This window comes from Malaclemys terrapin, chromosome 12 (genome assembly GCF_027887155.1).
Source record: "Malaclemys terrapin pileata isolate rMalTer1 chromosome 12, rMalTer1.hap1, whole genome shotgun sequence".
NCBI classification, from domain to species: Eukaryota; Metazoa; Chordata; order Testudines; family Emydidae; genus Malaclemys; species Malaclemys terrapin.
In genome coordinates this window covers 9681348-9695841 of record NC_071516.1, presented here as the reverse complement: position 1 = coordinate 9695841, position 14494 = coordinate 9681348, and the positions used below count along the sequence as shown (strand labels likewise).

The 14494-nt window shown below is 44.1% G+C and overlaps 1 protein-coding gene across 1 annotated transcript in view; it reads left to right on the top strand.

The window, feature by feature from the left end:
- The first annotated feature begins 7592 nt into the window (after positions 1–7592).
- CDH4 (cadherin 4) overlaps positions 7593–14494 on the top strand; it is a 667107-nt gene continuing 660205 nt past the window's right edge. The window contains exons 1-2 of the mRNA XM_054046370.1: positions 7593–7783; positions 10936–11047. Coding sequence (XP_053902345.1) covers positions 7724–7783; positions 10936–11047 — 172 coding nt within the window. The 5' untranslated portion in view covers positions 7593–7723. The remainder of the gene's footprint in view (positions 7784–10935; positions 11048–14494) is intronic.

Below are 14494 nucleotides of genomic sequence, written 5' to 3'. Positions count from 1 at the left end.
TCACTTGATACTAAACGTTACCTGGGACTTCTTGTAACTTTCCACGGGAAGGGAAGGGGGGGGGGTCAAGTTTGGGAAACCAATAGGATTTACACAAGGCGGGAATCCTTTAAGGGTGGGGAGGACGGCAAACGGGACTCCTCCTCTCCATGGCCTGTCTGCCCAAGAAGAAAGACTGCAAAAGCCACCTGAAGAGAATGGGGGGTGGGGAAGAGTCCAGACTGAGACAAGGGTCCAGTCTGAAATGAAATATAACTGGAACTCTGAACCACAGAACCTTTGCAACCTAAGATAACATTTAGGATAAGAAATTATTTTGTAACCTGTTTCTTAAGTATATTGATCTTAGCTTGCGTACTTTGGTTTATTTGCTCAGTAATCTGCTTTGTTATGTCTATTATCTCTTATATTCACTTAAAATTTATAGTTAATAAACTTACTTCTTGTTTATAATATAACCCAGTTTATGTAGTTTCTAACTGGGGGGGCAAGAAGTTGTGCATATCTCCCTCCACGTTGAGGGAGGGGGCAAATTGCATAAAACCTTTGGGTTTGTACCCCTTAAAGGGAGTGGGCACTAGAGTACTGGGGCAATCCCCTAAGGCTGAATCTTTCCAGAGCGGATCTCTGTCTCTCTGTGCAGCTGGGTGTGGCAGTGCCTGTGTGATTGGCTGGAAGAGGCTTGTGAGTCTAACCCAGCAAGGCCATGTAAAGGGGACCCAGGCGGGCAGAACAGACTGACTCAGTGGAATCCCTGCACATCAGGTGACTCCCCAAAGAGCCCAAACCCGTCACAATGTCCTTCTCTTTTCTATTGCTACTTTTTATCGAAACTGTCAGTTTGACCATAACTTGGGGCGGGGGAAGACTGTAATTTCCCATGATGGTGGTGGAAGAGGCTGGTTGACAGCCATGTCTGCTTACTGGGCTTGATCCCCAAAGTCCTTTTCGCTTAGGAAAAAAAATCAATTCAACAATTGTATGTTATCTTGGTAAATACCCTTCCCCACTCAGGCTATCGTTACAACAGGAAGGCTACCTTGGATTCCCAGAGTTTTAGGCCTATGTGGTGATTAGCTATTCTGATGTAGCTTTGTTTCTGAGGTGACGGCACAAGCAATTCCTTCCTGCAGCCTACTTGAAAACACTTTTTCTATCAAGCTCAGTTTATGATGAGTGAGTTTTTGGTGATATTTGAGATCATCAAGACATCTCTTTAAAATAAATTCACAGATATTATTCTGTTTTACTGGATAAACATCTTAATTGTTGCCCTGAGTAAAGGGAAAAGAAGAGCATCACTGAGCAGCCCAGGAAGCAGGTTGTAACCCCTTGCGTGGTGTATACCTGTAGCAATATATTTCTTCCAGTGTGCTGGTATAGCTACCTTAGGCAGCATTTGGGGCATGGGGAGCGGAGTCAAAGCTCTGCCCATTCCCTTCCCCATCCTGCCCATTCACACAAGGAATGGGGATCATAGCAAACATGGTGGAGTGGCTCCAGGTAACTGGTGTGGAAGGTGCCTTACTCCCCTTTATTCCCTTGCACAGTGGCACAAGCCCAGGCATAATCTAGCTCTTAGCAACATGACCATGTGCACTAACACAAATTAAAATTACCTATGTGGCCATTTTGTTTTCAGTCATGTTATATCAACTTCTGGCTGTAGTGAGCATATTCAGGTTTGCCTGGGTGGCTTGCAGAGGAATCTTTTCCAAAACTTTTATTTCATCCCCAGTGTTAGAGGGACATGGTGATAAAAATAGCCTAACAACTTACCTTCGGAGAACAAAACAAATAGAATAACTGGCTTGTAAAAATATCACCGCTTTAAACTATAATCTGTCATAAGGTTACAGACCTGAAACAAGTACTGTTTTGTCTGCCTTTGGCTTATTACTTATTTGGGGGGGGGAGGGTGTCAGAGGAGGAGGAGGGAAGGAGTGTAGGGTGATACCTCATTTGCAAAAATAATATAAGTAGAAAAAACAAGATCAGAAATTTTACACTTTTGCGAGCATCATAATTTAATTCTACATTATGTCCATATTAAGTATGTTGGTGTGTTACTTTACCCAAGGTGAAAATGAGTTGGAAATAGGGTTTTTTAATTGTCTCTAATACAACCGGTGTTGGAATACTGCCAGACAATGCCTGTACTCGGCAGATTAATGCAGGGGCTTTAGGGGCTACAGCCCAGGGCTTCAGGCTAAGGGGGACCCCGCAAAAATAAATCCATAATTATATCCAATTCAGTGGTCACCAACCTGTCCATCACGATCGACTGGTCGATCCTGAAGCCTCTGCCAGTCGATTGCAATCTCCGGCTGCTAAAAGTCCGGGAGCACAGCAGGGCTTAGGCAGGCTGCCTGCATGTCGTGGCCCGATGCCTCTCCCAAAGCGGCCAGCTGCTGGCACATCTCTGCAGCCCCTGGTGGGAGGCGGACAGCCTGTCTCCGTGTGCTGCCCCTGCCCCCAGCACCGTCCCTGCACCCTGGCCAATAGGAGCTATCGGGATGGCATTTGTGGGCGTGGGCAGAGCACAGAGACACGCTGTCGCCCTCCTGCCGGGGGCGTGCAGAGATGTGCCAGCAGCCGGCCGCTTCCGGGAGTGGCGTGAGGCCATGGCATGCAGGCAGGCAGCCTGCCTGAGCCCTGCTGCGCCGCTGGCTGGGAGCCACCTGTGGTAAGCCAGAGCCTGCACCTCACACCCCTTTTGCCCCCCAACCTCCTGTCCCAGGTCAGAATCACCTCCTGCACCCAAACTCCCTCCCAGATCCTGCACCCCCTCCTGCACCTCAACCCCCTGCCCCAGGTCAGAATCCCCTTCTGCACCAAACTTGCTCCCTGAGCCTACAACCCTCACTTGCTCCTGCACCCCAACACTCTGTCCCAGTCTGGAGCCCCCTCCTGCACCCAAACTCCGTCCCAGAAAGAAACTAATATAACAGCTGTTCTAAAGTAAGAAGTAGGCTATTTTGAATTAACTATATTCTACATGTTTCCAGACTGAAATGTAACCACAGAATGGCTTTATGTTAATTAAAAGGCAAGTTTAGTATAGCCTCGATGCCATAATTATGATCATTTTGTTTTAAATTAGGAACAAGACTTGTATATGTGGGCCCCACAAAATCTAATAGCCCCAGGCCCACAGGAGAGTTCATCCGGCCCTGCCTGTACTGTTCAGTAAGGAGACCACAGTGCCACTCCTAATGGAAGACCACCATCAGTCCTTGGCATGGTTGTTTCTCTGGATCTCCAAACTCCTCCTTCCTTTGTTATTGCTTCTGACATGGACCAAGGTTGGTAGCAATGCCACTCCAGATCATATCAGGACTCAGCCACCTGTCTCCTACTTTCAGAACCTGAAAACATCAAATTTATATGAGACCCAAGGTCATGATTGCACATTGTATTAATTTCATTTCTCTCCATATGTCACTTTCTTTTTTCGTATAGGCTATTTTCCTGCTAGCACCTAGCCTGAACTTCTTACTCAAGGAAACCTCTCATTGAACTCAACCTCCCATGGAAGTAAACTAATTAACTGGGTGGAAGTCTTTCCTGAGTAAGGAATTCAGAGCTGGGCGCCTGGGTTGGAACAGCATATGCCTCTTGGCTTTGTTTTCCCTCCTCCTGTACATTTAATTTGTTGTTCTCATGCTTTCACATATTCGATGTCTGCTTGACAATGTAATTGTGCACTGTGCTGTCCCTCCTCGGTGATCACACCTTCCTGTATCTCATTTTCTGCCCTCAGTAATGCAGCTTACAGCTGATACTCATCTTCTTTACTCAAGGTTCCATTGTCCCCTTGAGATGCACGTGTGACTCCCATTGCTGTCAATAGGAATTACACGTGGGCATCAAGGGGAGACAGATCCCCTGTGTACTCCATTCTCCTCATTATCTTGGCACAGTCAGTTCTGTAAATGTCTCATCTCTGAGTCTTTTATTCTCTTGAGTGTTGTGTAGTGTAGCAAGCTGGCTCTCAGGATCAGCAGTCTTGCTCCTGAGGTGTTTAGCAAGTTAATTTAATGTGCACGTGTACATTCTTGAATACCTTCATCCGGCCAAACCCACATCTTGTAGTGTTCACACGTCAGATGATAGATTTTTCCTATTTCCTTTTTACACAGGAGTCTTCGTAACTAGTTCCCTGCAACAGACTGAAAGTGAGGAGGGAAGGGAGAAAAAGGAGGATAATACAAAAATATAGTTAGTAAAGCTGAGAACAGCCCTCTGAAATTGCACATTATCAATCTCCTCTCTAACCCTTAGATTCAAATAACTGATGGCACTTCAATAGATATAAACAACTTAACCGGATGATTCAATTTTCCTAAAGATCTGAAGGGTCACCTTTTTATGGACACTTTAAAATTAACAGAGAGGAATGGAGGTAAAAACAGCTAATCTGGTTCTAAAACTTACTAAAGAAATTTGAGGTAGGGAAATGGGAGGGCGGGGGAGAGGACTCAGACACTATCTGCACTTGCATTGTCTATACTATACTATATACGCATTCTCCTTCCATGATCCCTCTGAAAACACTAAATATGGCCCTTAGAGCCAAGGTAAAGAATAGATCACACAAGTCAGAGTTATAGATCCCTAAGTGGAAACTAGTCCAAACAGATTGTTGGGTGAGTTAATGAAAAATTCCAGTCACTGGAATTCCAGTCACTGTCTCTATTCCCCAAGTATAGAGACAGTGGCCACTGCTTAGAAATGAAGGTTGGCAAACATGAATTAAATGGGATATGAAAAGAGGCCAGGCTTTGCAAGCAGTGTAATAGTGCACAAATTGAAACAGTGGGGCACTGCATTCTTTCAGATCCAAAATACAAGGAGGTTAGAGAAATATTTTCTCAAGTCATTGGAAAGAGCAGAAGACACTTTGTTAAAAGCAAAGAAGAAAAACTACCCGTTACTTTAGGGTATAAATACATTAAAAGAAGCAGCAGTAGATTAAAAAAAATGCAACATGCCATCAGATTAGACATCTTATCTAACCATATTGGGGAAAAAAATCAGCTCTGCTTTTCTTCATGATGAGTTGTGGTGTTAGACTTATTTTGATAATACTGTGGAACTTGAAATGTTAATAATATGCTGGGGGGAGGGAGGACGGAATATGGACACAGCAACAGCTGTAGTCCAGTTAGAGACAACAGTATGTAGATGTTCACAAGAGAATCGTCACATTTTAGCTATACAAATCCACTTTCTGAAAATCTTAGAAGTAAAAACAAGCTTGTCTGCAGGGCTCTTTAAACTTTATGTAGCAGCAGCAACAACAGCTGCCCTTAAATCCATGACAACAGCCCATGACAAATTTTGGAGTTTAGGGTGAAATTATGGAAGGGCAAATTTAGACTACGTAGGTTAGGTGAGATTTTATTTTTTCCCCCCTATCATGTGATTATGGAATATTCTGCCAAAAGTAGTAATAGTAAGTGCAAATTTAAAGAAGCGGTGGATATTTACTTGATGTTACATAATATATTCAGATTATCTCCTTCAAGCAGGGTAAAGGTTGTAACCTACTAAGATGGGAGGAAGGGACTAATTTTCATTATAGATGTATACAGAGGTTAACCTAACAAGGCCCTGGTCTTTGATTAACATGATACTAATAAACCTACCCAATAGCAAAGGACGCACTAAGTGGACATGTGTCTCATTCTAATATAAAGCAACAGAGGGTCCTGTGGCACCTTTGAGACTAACAGAAGTACTGGGAGCATAAGCTTTCGTGGGTAAGAACCTCACTTCTTCAGATGCAAGTAATGGAAATCATTCTAATATGTGTATTTAGCAGAACTATTTAAGGACTAGACTTTCAACCCTGCATTTTGCACAAACAGCTATTGGTATGCAACTATGTGTGCAAATCAGGAGGTCGGGTGCCCAGCTATCCAATTTGATCCTGCAAACACTGGTCATATATGCTCAAAATGTGTGTCTGATAACTTTTATTTTATGTGCAGTTGAACTGCATGCATGAAAAAGAATGACCACAATTGGATGCCTGGTTCAAGCTGGCTGAAAATAATAAATGATAGTGCTTATCATTGCTTTACATTTTCAAAATGCTGTACAAAGTTTCCCTCCTTTGAGGGAGGCTCCCAGGGCCTGATTAAATTCTAGTTTTACAGAAAGGTAACTCCACTGAATTAGTGGAGTAAATGCTAATTTACACTGCTGTGATTTCTGAATTAGACCAAATGTATCCGTTTCCTTTAAAATTAAGTAAATAAATAAGGGGCTTGTTTGGAGTTGGGCCCAATCAGACCAGCTAAGGACCTGGCTCAAGATTTATTTATTTAAATACCTGTTTTTAGAATTGGCTTGCACACAAATTACTTTGATCACAGGAATGCACATGCCTATTTTATTCAATCCTCCCCTCTCTACCATAAATGTAATTAGAACAAACATAGGACCTATGCTTCCTCTAGACCTGGGTCTCCAGCCAAACACAATGGATGAAACCTCAGAATACCTAAGTAAATAGTAATGTGCTTATCCCTTTGCTAAAACTGAACACAGACAAACTTTAGTCATTTGTAAATTCAGCCTTTCTTTTTTCATTAAGTCTCTTTTCTTTTGGAATTTCTAATATGGGCATTACCACATTATCTAACTGTACCTATATAACATTTTTCCACTCTCAAAATATTTCAGTATAAGCATCCACTCTCCCAGCTTTGCAGGAAGGGAAGCTATGCCAAACTGGTATTTGTACTGTGATTTCTGGGTCTGTTGGTTTTTCTTCTGTTTTCTTGTAGAGAACATTACAGTGTGGTGCATAACCATGAAGGAGGGCAGGTTAACCTAATCCTTTCTCAGATGCAAGCTGGACTTCTGTGAACACAAATGTGTGGGTTTTTTTTTCTTTTTCTTTACACAGTGCAGGTGCTTTTAAAGTGGTCCTGGACTTTTGTAACAGCCAAGGCAGAAGTACATTGTACTTCCGTTTAGGATACTGCCTAACTTCAAACTACCAGTCGACTTGTGTTGAAGGTATTCATCTCTACCAGACCAAAGGCACTTGTGCCCAAGTACACTGAACAGAACTTAGGAACACTGTAGCTACATCCTTTAAATACCAGTGGTTTCATAATGCTAAGTGACTGTGTGATACCCATTCAGATAATGAAGTCCTGTGGGGCTCCTGCTTGGAGGCTGGCGCTCCCATGGGGATCACTTCCTCTCTTTATTCTTCCTACCTTCGCTTACCCAAGTGATCCTGGTGAGACACAGCAATATCTAGTGCCATGCACACGTGGAACAGGGGTACCTCCTGCAGGGGTCAGCCTGGGCCTCGGGGCACGCCTAAAGCTGCCCAGTGCTACCCTGGCCTGTGTCAGGAGCAGAAGGGGGCTAGGAAGCCTGGTCCTGGCTCTTCGCTTCTGCTGCACGCCAGAGCCAGGAGCAGACCGAGGCGGCTCCTTTAAGGCTGCCTGTCCCTCCGAGCCGTGTGGGCCGGGCTTGGGAGGCGGGGACTCGCCAGAGCTGCACCGAGCGCGCTTCACCTGCAGTTCAGAGCGGGCGAGCGGAAGGGGGGGACTGGGAGCCGGCGAGTTGCTTTCGGGGGCGGGGGAAGCAAAGCAGGGGCGCTGGGACTGCCCAGGCAGGCTGGAGGGAGGCAGCCCGGGCGCTGGGCAAGCGGCGAGGAGGAGTGCCAGCCCGGAGTCCGAGCGCAGCCGGGGAAATGACAATTGGCTCAGGAATGCTACTTCTGCTGCTGCTTCCCTTCTGTGGCTCGGCGAGGGTAAGTTGGGTGCCCGGCTCCCACGCCGCCGAGTGGCCCAGAGGATGCAGCTGGGAAGCGGGGGCTCGCCCCGGGGTGGGCTCGGCTCCTTCTGCCATGGGGGGGCGGGGGTAGCCTGGGAACATAGCTCCTTACACACACCCGGAGCTATCTGCATACAGCTGGGGAGATGCGCGTCTGGCGAGCCAGGCACAGAGCTGCCTGCAGCTAGAGAATCCCACACGTCTCTCTGTGTGTGTGATTGTGTGTGTGTGTGATTGTGTGTGTGTGGTTCATCTCATGTTTGGAGCGAGTGGCAGCACGCGCGTTATTTCCTCGCTTGTTGCAGAGCGTGTGTGCAACAATGTCAGGTCTGTGTGTCTCATGCCGGAGCGAACACACACACACACACGCACGCATTCACACGGCTCTCTCCCGAGCCATTCATAGGCACTGGCAGACAAAACCTCCTGTACGGAGAGACTGCATGGAAACCGGGGGAGTGGGGGGGTCTGTCCGGCAAAGGGGTAACACGGTACCCCTCGGGCCGGCCGAGACGAAGATCCCCATCAGTTACAGCTCGGTGCAGCCAATTCTTCTCGGGGGCGGGGGGGTATTGCTTTAATTTTGCAATAAGGGGAAGGCTGTTCTAAGGCGACTAAATGCAGGAACTTCAGAGCTGAGGCTCAAACGGGGATTTGAGCCCCAGCATTTCCCCCTCCCGGGGTGTGCCTAGGTGTTGCAGCGACTCCTGAGAGAGTAAAAGCCACGCAGTGATCAGCGGCAGAGAGAGGACCAGGCACAGCCGGGTGGGCTAACCACTGAGCAGCGTCCTTTAACTTCTGAGTTCCGCAGCTTCGGTAGATCGAGGTCCGCTGCCTCATAGCATTTGCTGTGTGCCATTTTTATGGCGTCCTTCGCTTAATTTCACATCTACCATTTGATGTCATTAAAGGGCTCCTGTCAGTGGAGCTGTTGAGGGGGTTGACAAAACTTGCACACGATTGAATATGCATTTCCTACGATCAACTTTCGGTGGCTTGTGTACGCGTTACTCTCATGCTCGTCGCTGTATTCTTCATTCTGTACTCCGCATCTGCAATACAGAGCTCACTTCTCGGGGTACTCTCTAGTATTTTTAATGCACATTTGCAGTAGACTCTGGAATGGAGTCTTCCGAATTGAATGGTGTGGCTCCGGAGTGCTGAACGTGGAGTACAAATCCTCATAAGTAGTTCCTTTGCCTGCACGGGAGCTATTTTTATAACCTCCCTATTTCGGGTGTATCATTTACGGTATAGTTTAACTGGGCCTGGTGTGTCCTACGGGCTAGTGGCTTGAAAAGTTTGTTTTCAATTTCTCGATGCAATCCTATCAAATAGACAGAACAAACGACCCCCCCCCCCGATTATATAATATATAAACCATCTATCAATCACGTGGATGCATTCTTAGAACGTTGCCTGGAAAATGTTGTTGTTTTGGGGAGGGCTGGTTCTAGAAACCAGTGGCATTGTTTATTTTTTCAGTCTGAGCCCCTGTGTGCCAAGTTTAATCTGTGGGAAATGTCCATCATGTCCCAGTTATCAGCCCCGGAGATGGGGGAGAGGAGGGGAGGACACTGGCATACTCCCCCCACTGCAGCGGCATTAGCGGGCACACTTCTAACAACTGGGCGGTTTTAAATTCAAAAGCTATTTTCTTCCCTTCCGTCAGCCCCTTTGAAATGTTTCCTAATTGCAACATCTTGCCGGAGACCGTCAGAGTCCACAGAGCTGCTGCTTTCTTGCACTTCCCATACAGGAGCTGGCATCTGTCTCCCAAGCGTGATTTCTAGCCGAGATTACATTGGCTTTTCTTTCTGCTTAGTAAGCTCATCTGAAAGGACAAGCCGGGTGTTTTTCCTCCTCCTCTTTTTAAATGCAGCTTTCTCTCCGTTCATAATTATTTTAAAATCCACCTGAGTGGAGCTGATCTCATTTCCTGGCTTGAGGGGCTCTGTCTGCGTGGGCTTGTGTGTCTGTGTCTGGATGCAAACGCTTCCTGAGTTAAAAGGGACACGTTCCCTGGGTATCTGGGCTTTAGCCCTGATCAGTGAGAGCCTAGCGCCCACTGGGTTCTTTCCATGTGGAATCTGTATCCATTAGCTAATGCTCGGGAGAGATCTTCTCTTTGCCCCAGAGCTTCAGACCATCCCTGGCCACCCGCATTTATTTGCAGACAAGGAGCTTTATGGGGGAGTTGTCCCGGCCGGTGCTTGGTGCTTTGGCCGAAGTTGAGCAGGGGCAGTTATCCAGCAGTCCGAGAGCATCACATCGCCCCCTTCCCCGCCTTAGGTTCGGGGTAAGGCGGAGAGCGTCGCATCTGGAGCAAGAGAAAGTTGCTTGCAGCCGCCAAGTTTTCAGGCGGCGCTTTCCCTTTAAGGCAGGCAGGTTTGCGGCTGGGCGCTGCTAATAGGCTGCCTTGGCTCGGGGCAGCAGGTGTGGGGTCATCCTTAGGGGGGCTGTTCTCGATTAACCTTCGTGGGCATGTGCTTGTGTTTCAGGCTTGCGTGCACCCTCGCTCCTTGCCAGGTGGTTATTGCTCAGCAGTTCTGCCCTGATTTGCTAGGCGAGGTGCCCGGTGCTTAACGTCTCCAATGCAAAGCAGCCGCGCACTGGAACTTCAAGAGACTTTCCGGGGCTGGGGTGGAGTTGGTGGGCAGGATAATTGTCAAATTCAGACGGGTGCTCCTCTTCCCAGTGCTCGCTGAAGTATTTTTAATCTCAGTCCAGCCCCATAGTGTGGGGCCCCGATCCTCCTTAAGGATAGCAAAACTCCCACTGATTTTTAAGGTTGCAAGATCAGGGCATAGGATGCCTGCACTATAGGAGCACTGTTGTCATTGATGAATTGCTGATCTTCCTCTCCACCCCTTTTAATCATATCCAGTAAACCAGGCTTCCTATGAATAACGATTGCTTATTGTATTTCATGCCACTATTTTCTGTCCAGTTTAATTGTTCTAATATGGTCTGGATCCACTCCTACAGACTCCTTGTCAGGTTCACCGGATCCATCTTTTATTGCACATTGCTTTGTTGTTCAGATTCCCCTGCTCCTCAACACCTGAACAACAATATCATAACAAACACAAGTCATGTTGTTTGTTTCCCTTTGGTTGTTCTCTGCAGGCGCACAATGGGGATCTTACAGTCAGACCCACTTGCAAGCCTGGCTTTTCAGAAGAAGATTACACAGCTTTGGTTTCACAAAATATCGTGGAAGGGCAGAAGTTACTCAAAGGTAAGTGGAATGAAACGATTCCTAGATGCTGCAGTGAAAATCTGTTATGCTCATTCTTTTTTTTTTTTTTTTTTTCCCTTTGTGGGGGAGAGAGGTGCTTAGAGATCTGAGAGGCAAAAGGCCAGAATTTTCTGGTTTTGCTGGTGAAATCCATAGACTAATGTTTGTAGGAGGATGAAGCCTGAAGTGATTTACCTGAGAGTAGTAGTTTGTGAATTAGATGAATCATTCCATGTCCACATATTGTCTGACTCAAGTGAATTATTGGAATATAGTACGTGATGTCATCCATTTCACATCTTAATCTCCCACTCCCCCATCATGTTGCAGAAGCTTTAGATTTGTTTTTTTACAGAGTATTTTTATGTATGAAATTCAAAGATCCTTAAATTATCCCTACTTTGAAATGCATGATAAAGCAGACGTTGTTGTTGGAAATGTGGTAAACAAGCCTACAGACATTCTGTTCACAAATGTGGCATTCATTTTCATTACTGCCCCACTGACAACATGAAAACACAAGCAGGAAGAAACTACCGATTAGCTTGATAGTAATTGCAGGATTATAACCACTTTTGTGATTGTAAACTCTAAGACCTCTTCATAATCCAAATGACAATAGATTATCCTGTGTATTGATCTGTTTCTCTTTCAAGTTAAAAATAATTAAACTTTATATTTGCATGATACAGGAAATGTATCCTTGTTTTACTGCTGTGGCAATATTTTAAGACAAAATATGACACCTCTGTACACTGGTAATCTCTAACAGATGCGATATAGGAGTTTTGTAATCACAATACATTGAAAAGGGCTAAGCAGCACACTGAAGTTCAATGTTTTATACTGAATAGATTGTAAACTTTCTCACAAGTTTATTTTCTCACTTTTGTGGTCTTTTCCCAGTATGGTGGGAATTATGTCCTGTTCTCTCTCTTCCCCTTCCCTCCGCCACCCAAATAGCTGACACTAGCTCTACCATTTGGATTCATTAGAGATACAGGATTGCTGTAGTTCTCTTTCTGGCTTCATCATCTGGAACTGAGCATTTCGCTTCAGTTATATAACCCTTTTATCTCTCCATGGTCTGGCAATCAGTTTGGTTTTTCAGCCTAGTTGTCTTAGTTCCGCTGTGCAGGAATTCACCTGGCTGACCCTGGCATCAATTAGCAGATTTTTTTTAAACTTTATTATTTTTAATTTGAAGGATAACTATACAGAAACGTCACATAGACAAATCCAGGAATACCATAAGTCATAAAGTAATATAGAAATGCTACCAGGTGTTTACATAGTTAAAGTTCTTTTTTTCCCCCCCTGCTATCAAATCTGTAGGATTTTGATGATCAGTCTGTGAGCTGAGCATTTAGATTTTGACCCTTTGGCTATGGGAACTCCTATTGATTTACAGTGTTTTCCAAATATTTCTCTCTACTTTTCATTTTACTAAATAATAACAGCATTAGCCTGCTACTTTGGAGGAGTATTTATGACAATTTGCTGTTGATGAATTGTGCTGCATATTGTGTAGGTGGACAACAGGGATGGAGCAGAAGGTCTGTTTAGAAGAGTTCAAAGTTATTGCCAGCTAAGCCAATGGAGTAGCTGTCATTTAATTTCAATAACAGATGTCATCTTTAAATAAATATGAAATTATATTTATACAGTCAGTCTAGTTGAGTTGAATAAAAATATGTATATAATGAACCCTGGTTTTATCCTTTAGAGTCTCCTGTTGAGCTCCCACTGCAGTCATGGCAAAACTTCCATTGACTTGGAGGAGAATTGGCCCTCAATATGTTATTTAAATATATATGTAAACATATATACACATCATATGTAAAATGTGTGCCATGTAACATTGCCAGGTGTTATGTCAGTTGTAGAGCATTTTGTCAACTATAGGAAAGAGAAAAAAGTGCAAATATTGTGTTTGCCAATAGTTAAAGTGTCTTCTTTACACCTTTGGAATTGTGCACTCAAATACATGCTGCTGTTTATCATAGAGAAACAAATATATCTAATTAATTTGTATAATTGGGGGGAAAAATCTGCTACATAAAATTCCACTTTGTGCTTATGTTATTCTTATATATACTCAAGCATGCAAAATTGGTAGTTTTCCAGTTTTCATTTAATTTTACTTCCTAACACTCTGTGTCTGCAACATAAAATGTTTACCTCTTTCTTTCCATCTGGGTGAAGTATTCCACAATAGTTCAGCCCCAAAATGGGTTCATGTTGCTTATATTAACGTGTTTGATGGATTGGCATATGTACTGTTTCACACTATCTAGCCAAGCAAAGCTTTTCTGCCAGTTACCACCATCTTGTCAACAGTATTCAGCAATTCCTCTTCAGGCTCAGTGGGACTGTTTGTGTGAAAAAGGCATGTAGATTTTGGCCTGCCAAGATTTTTGGGGATGCAAGGGGGAAAAAGTTTTTTTTTTTTTTTTTTTTTGCAAATGACTCTCAAAAGATGAAATGTACCTCTGTGATGACCAACACAAATTCTACTTAGCTCCAGGGGGTAGATTATCAGCTGGTGTAGTTTGCAGTTGACTTCCCTGGAGCTCTGACAATTTACACCAGCGGAGGATTTACCCCCAAAGGATTGATGTGGTCCAATAGGCCTTGTGCTGGACCTCAGGACAGGAATGAATTTCAGCCAACGTTAATAAGATTCAGTGGTAATAAATGAAGCCTCTTCAAGGTTACTTAAAAGCAGTGAGATGCTAAATACAGCATTTACATGCTAAGCTTTGTAATACCTGGCCCACAAATGTATATGTTATGAATACATGTATCAAAATAAAAGTGCTCCTAGCATTCCTGGTTTGAATAAAGTTAAATAGATAATGACGTCTTATAATTGAGTTATTCCAATGGAAATAGCTTAGCCTTAATTTGACAACAAAAGCTTTAACAGAGTCCTTGTTTTATTATCAGTATGTCATAAGATATTAACTGCTACTTTGTGGCTCATCTCATTTGCCTGACTCAGCTCTCTGACTTCCTCCAAACACACCGATTCCAGCAGGAATTATTTGTTACACAGTAATTAACATGTTTATGATAAATGGATGGAAGAAATGTCATGGCATTTTGTTTTATGTCTAAATGAAAAGCATTTGCATTCTAAAAAATTCCTACTAATTAGGCTTTAAATAGTTTTCCCCAATAGGGCTGTAAATACTGTATATGGCACCCCATTGCAAACGCCGTAGCTTAATGTGGGGCATTAGCTGATGTGATCTGTAAAGCCAGTGGCTCCCTTAGAAATGCTGCTCCTTCCTCTTCTATTATGAGTTGTTTGGATGTAATCATATATATTTTTGTCTGTTGTTTTTGTTTTCAGGATAATAAACTTACAGTCATGATCACTGATGCATGGTAATGTCTAAAATAGGATGGTTAAAGTATTTTTCCTTAGGCTAAAACTGAACC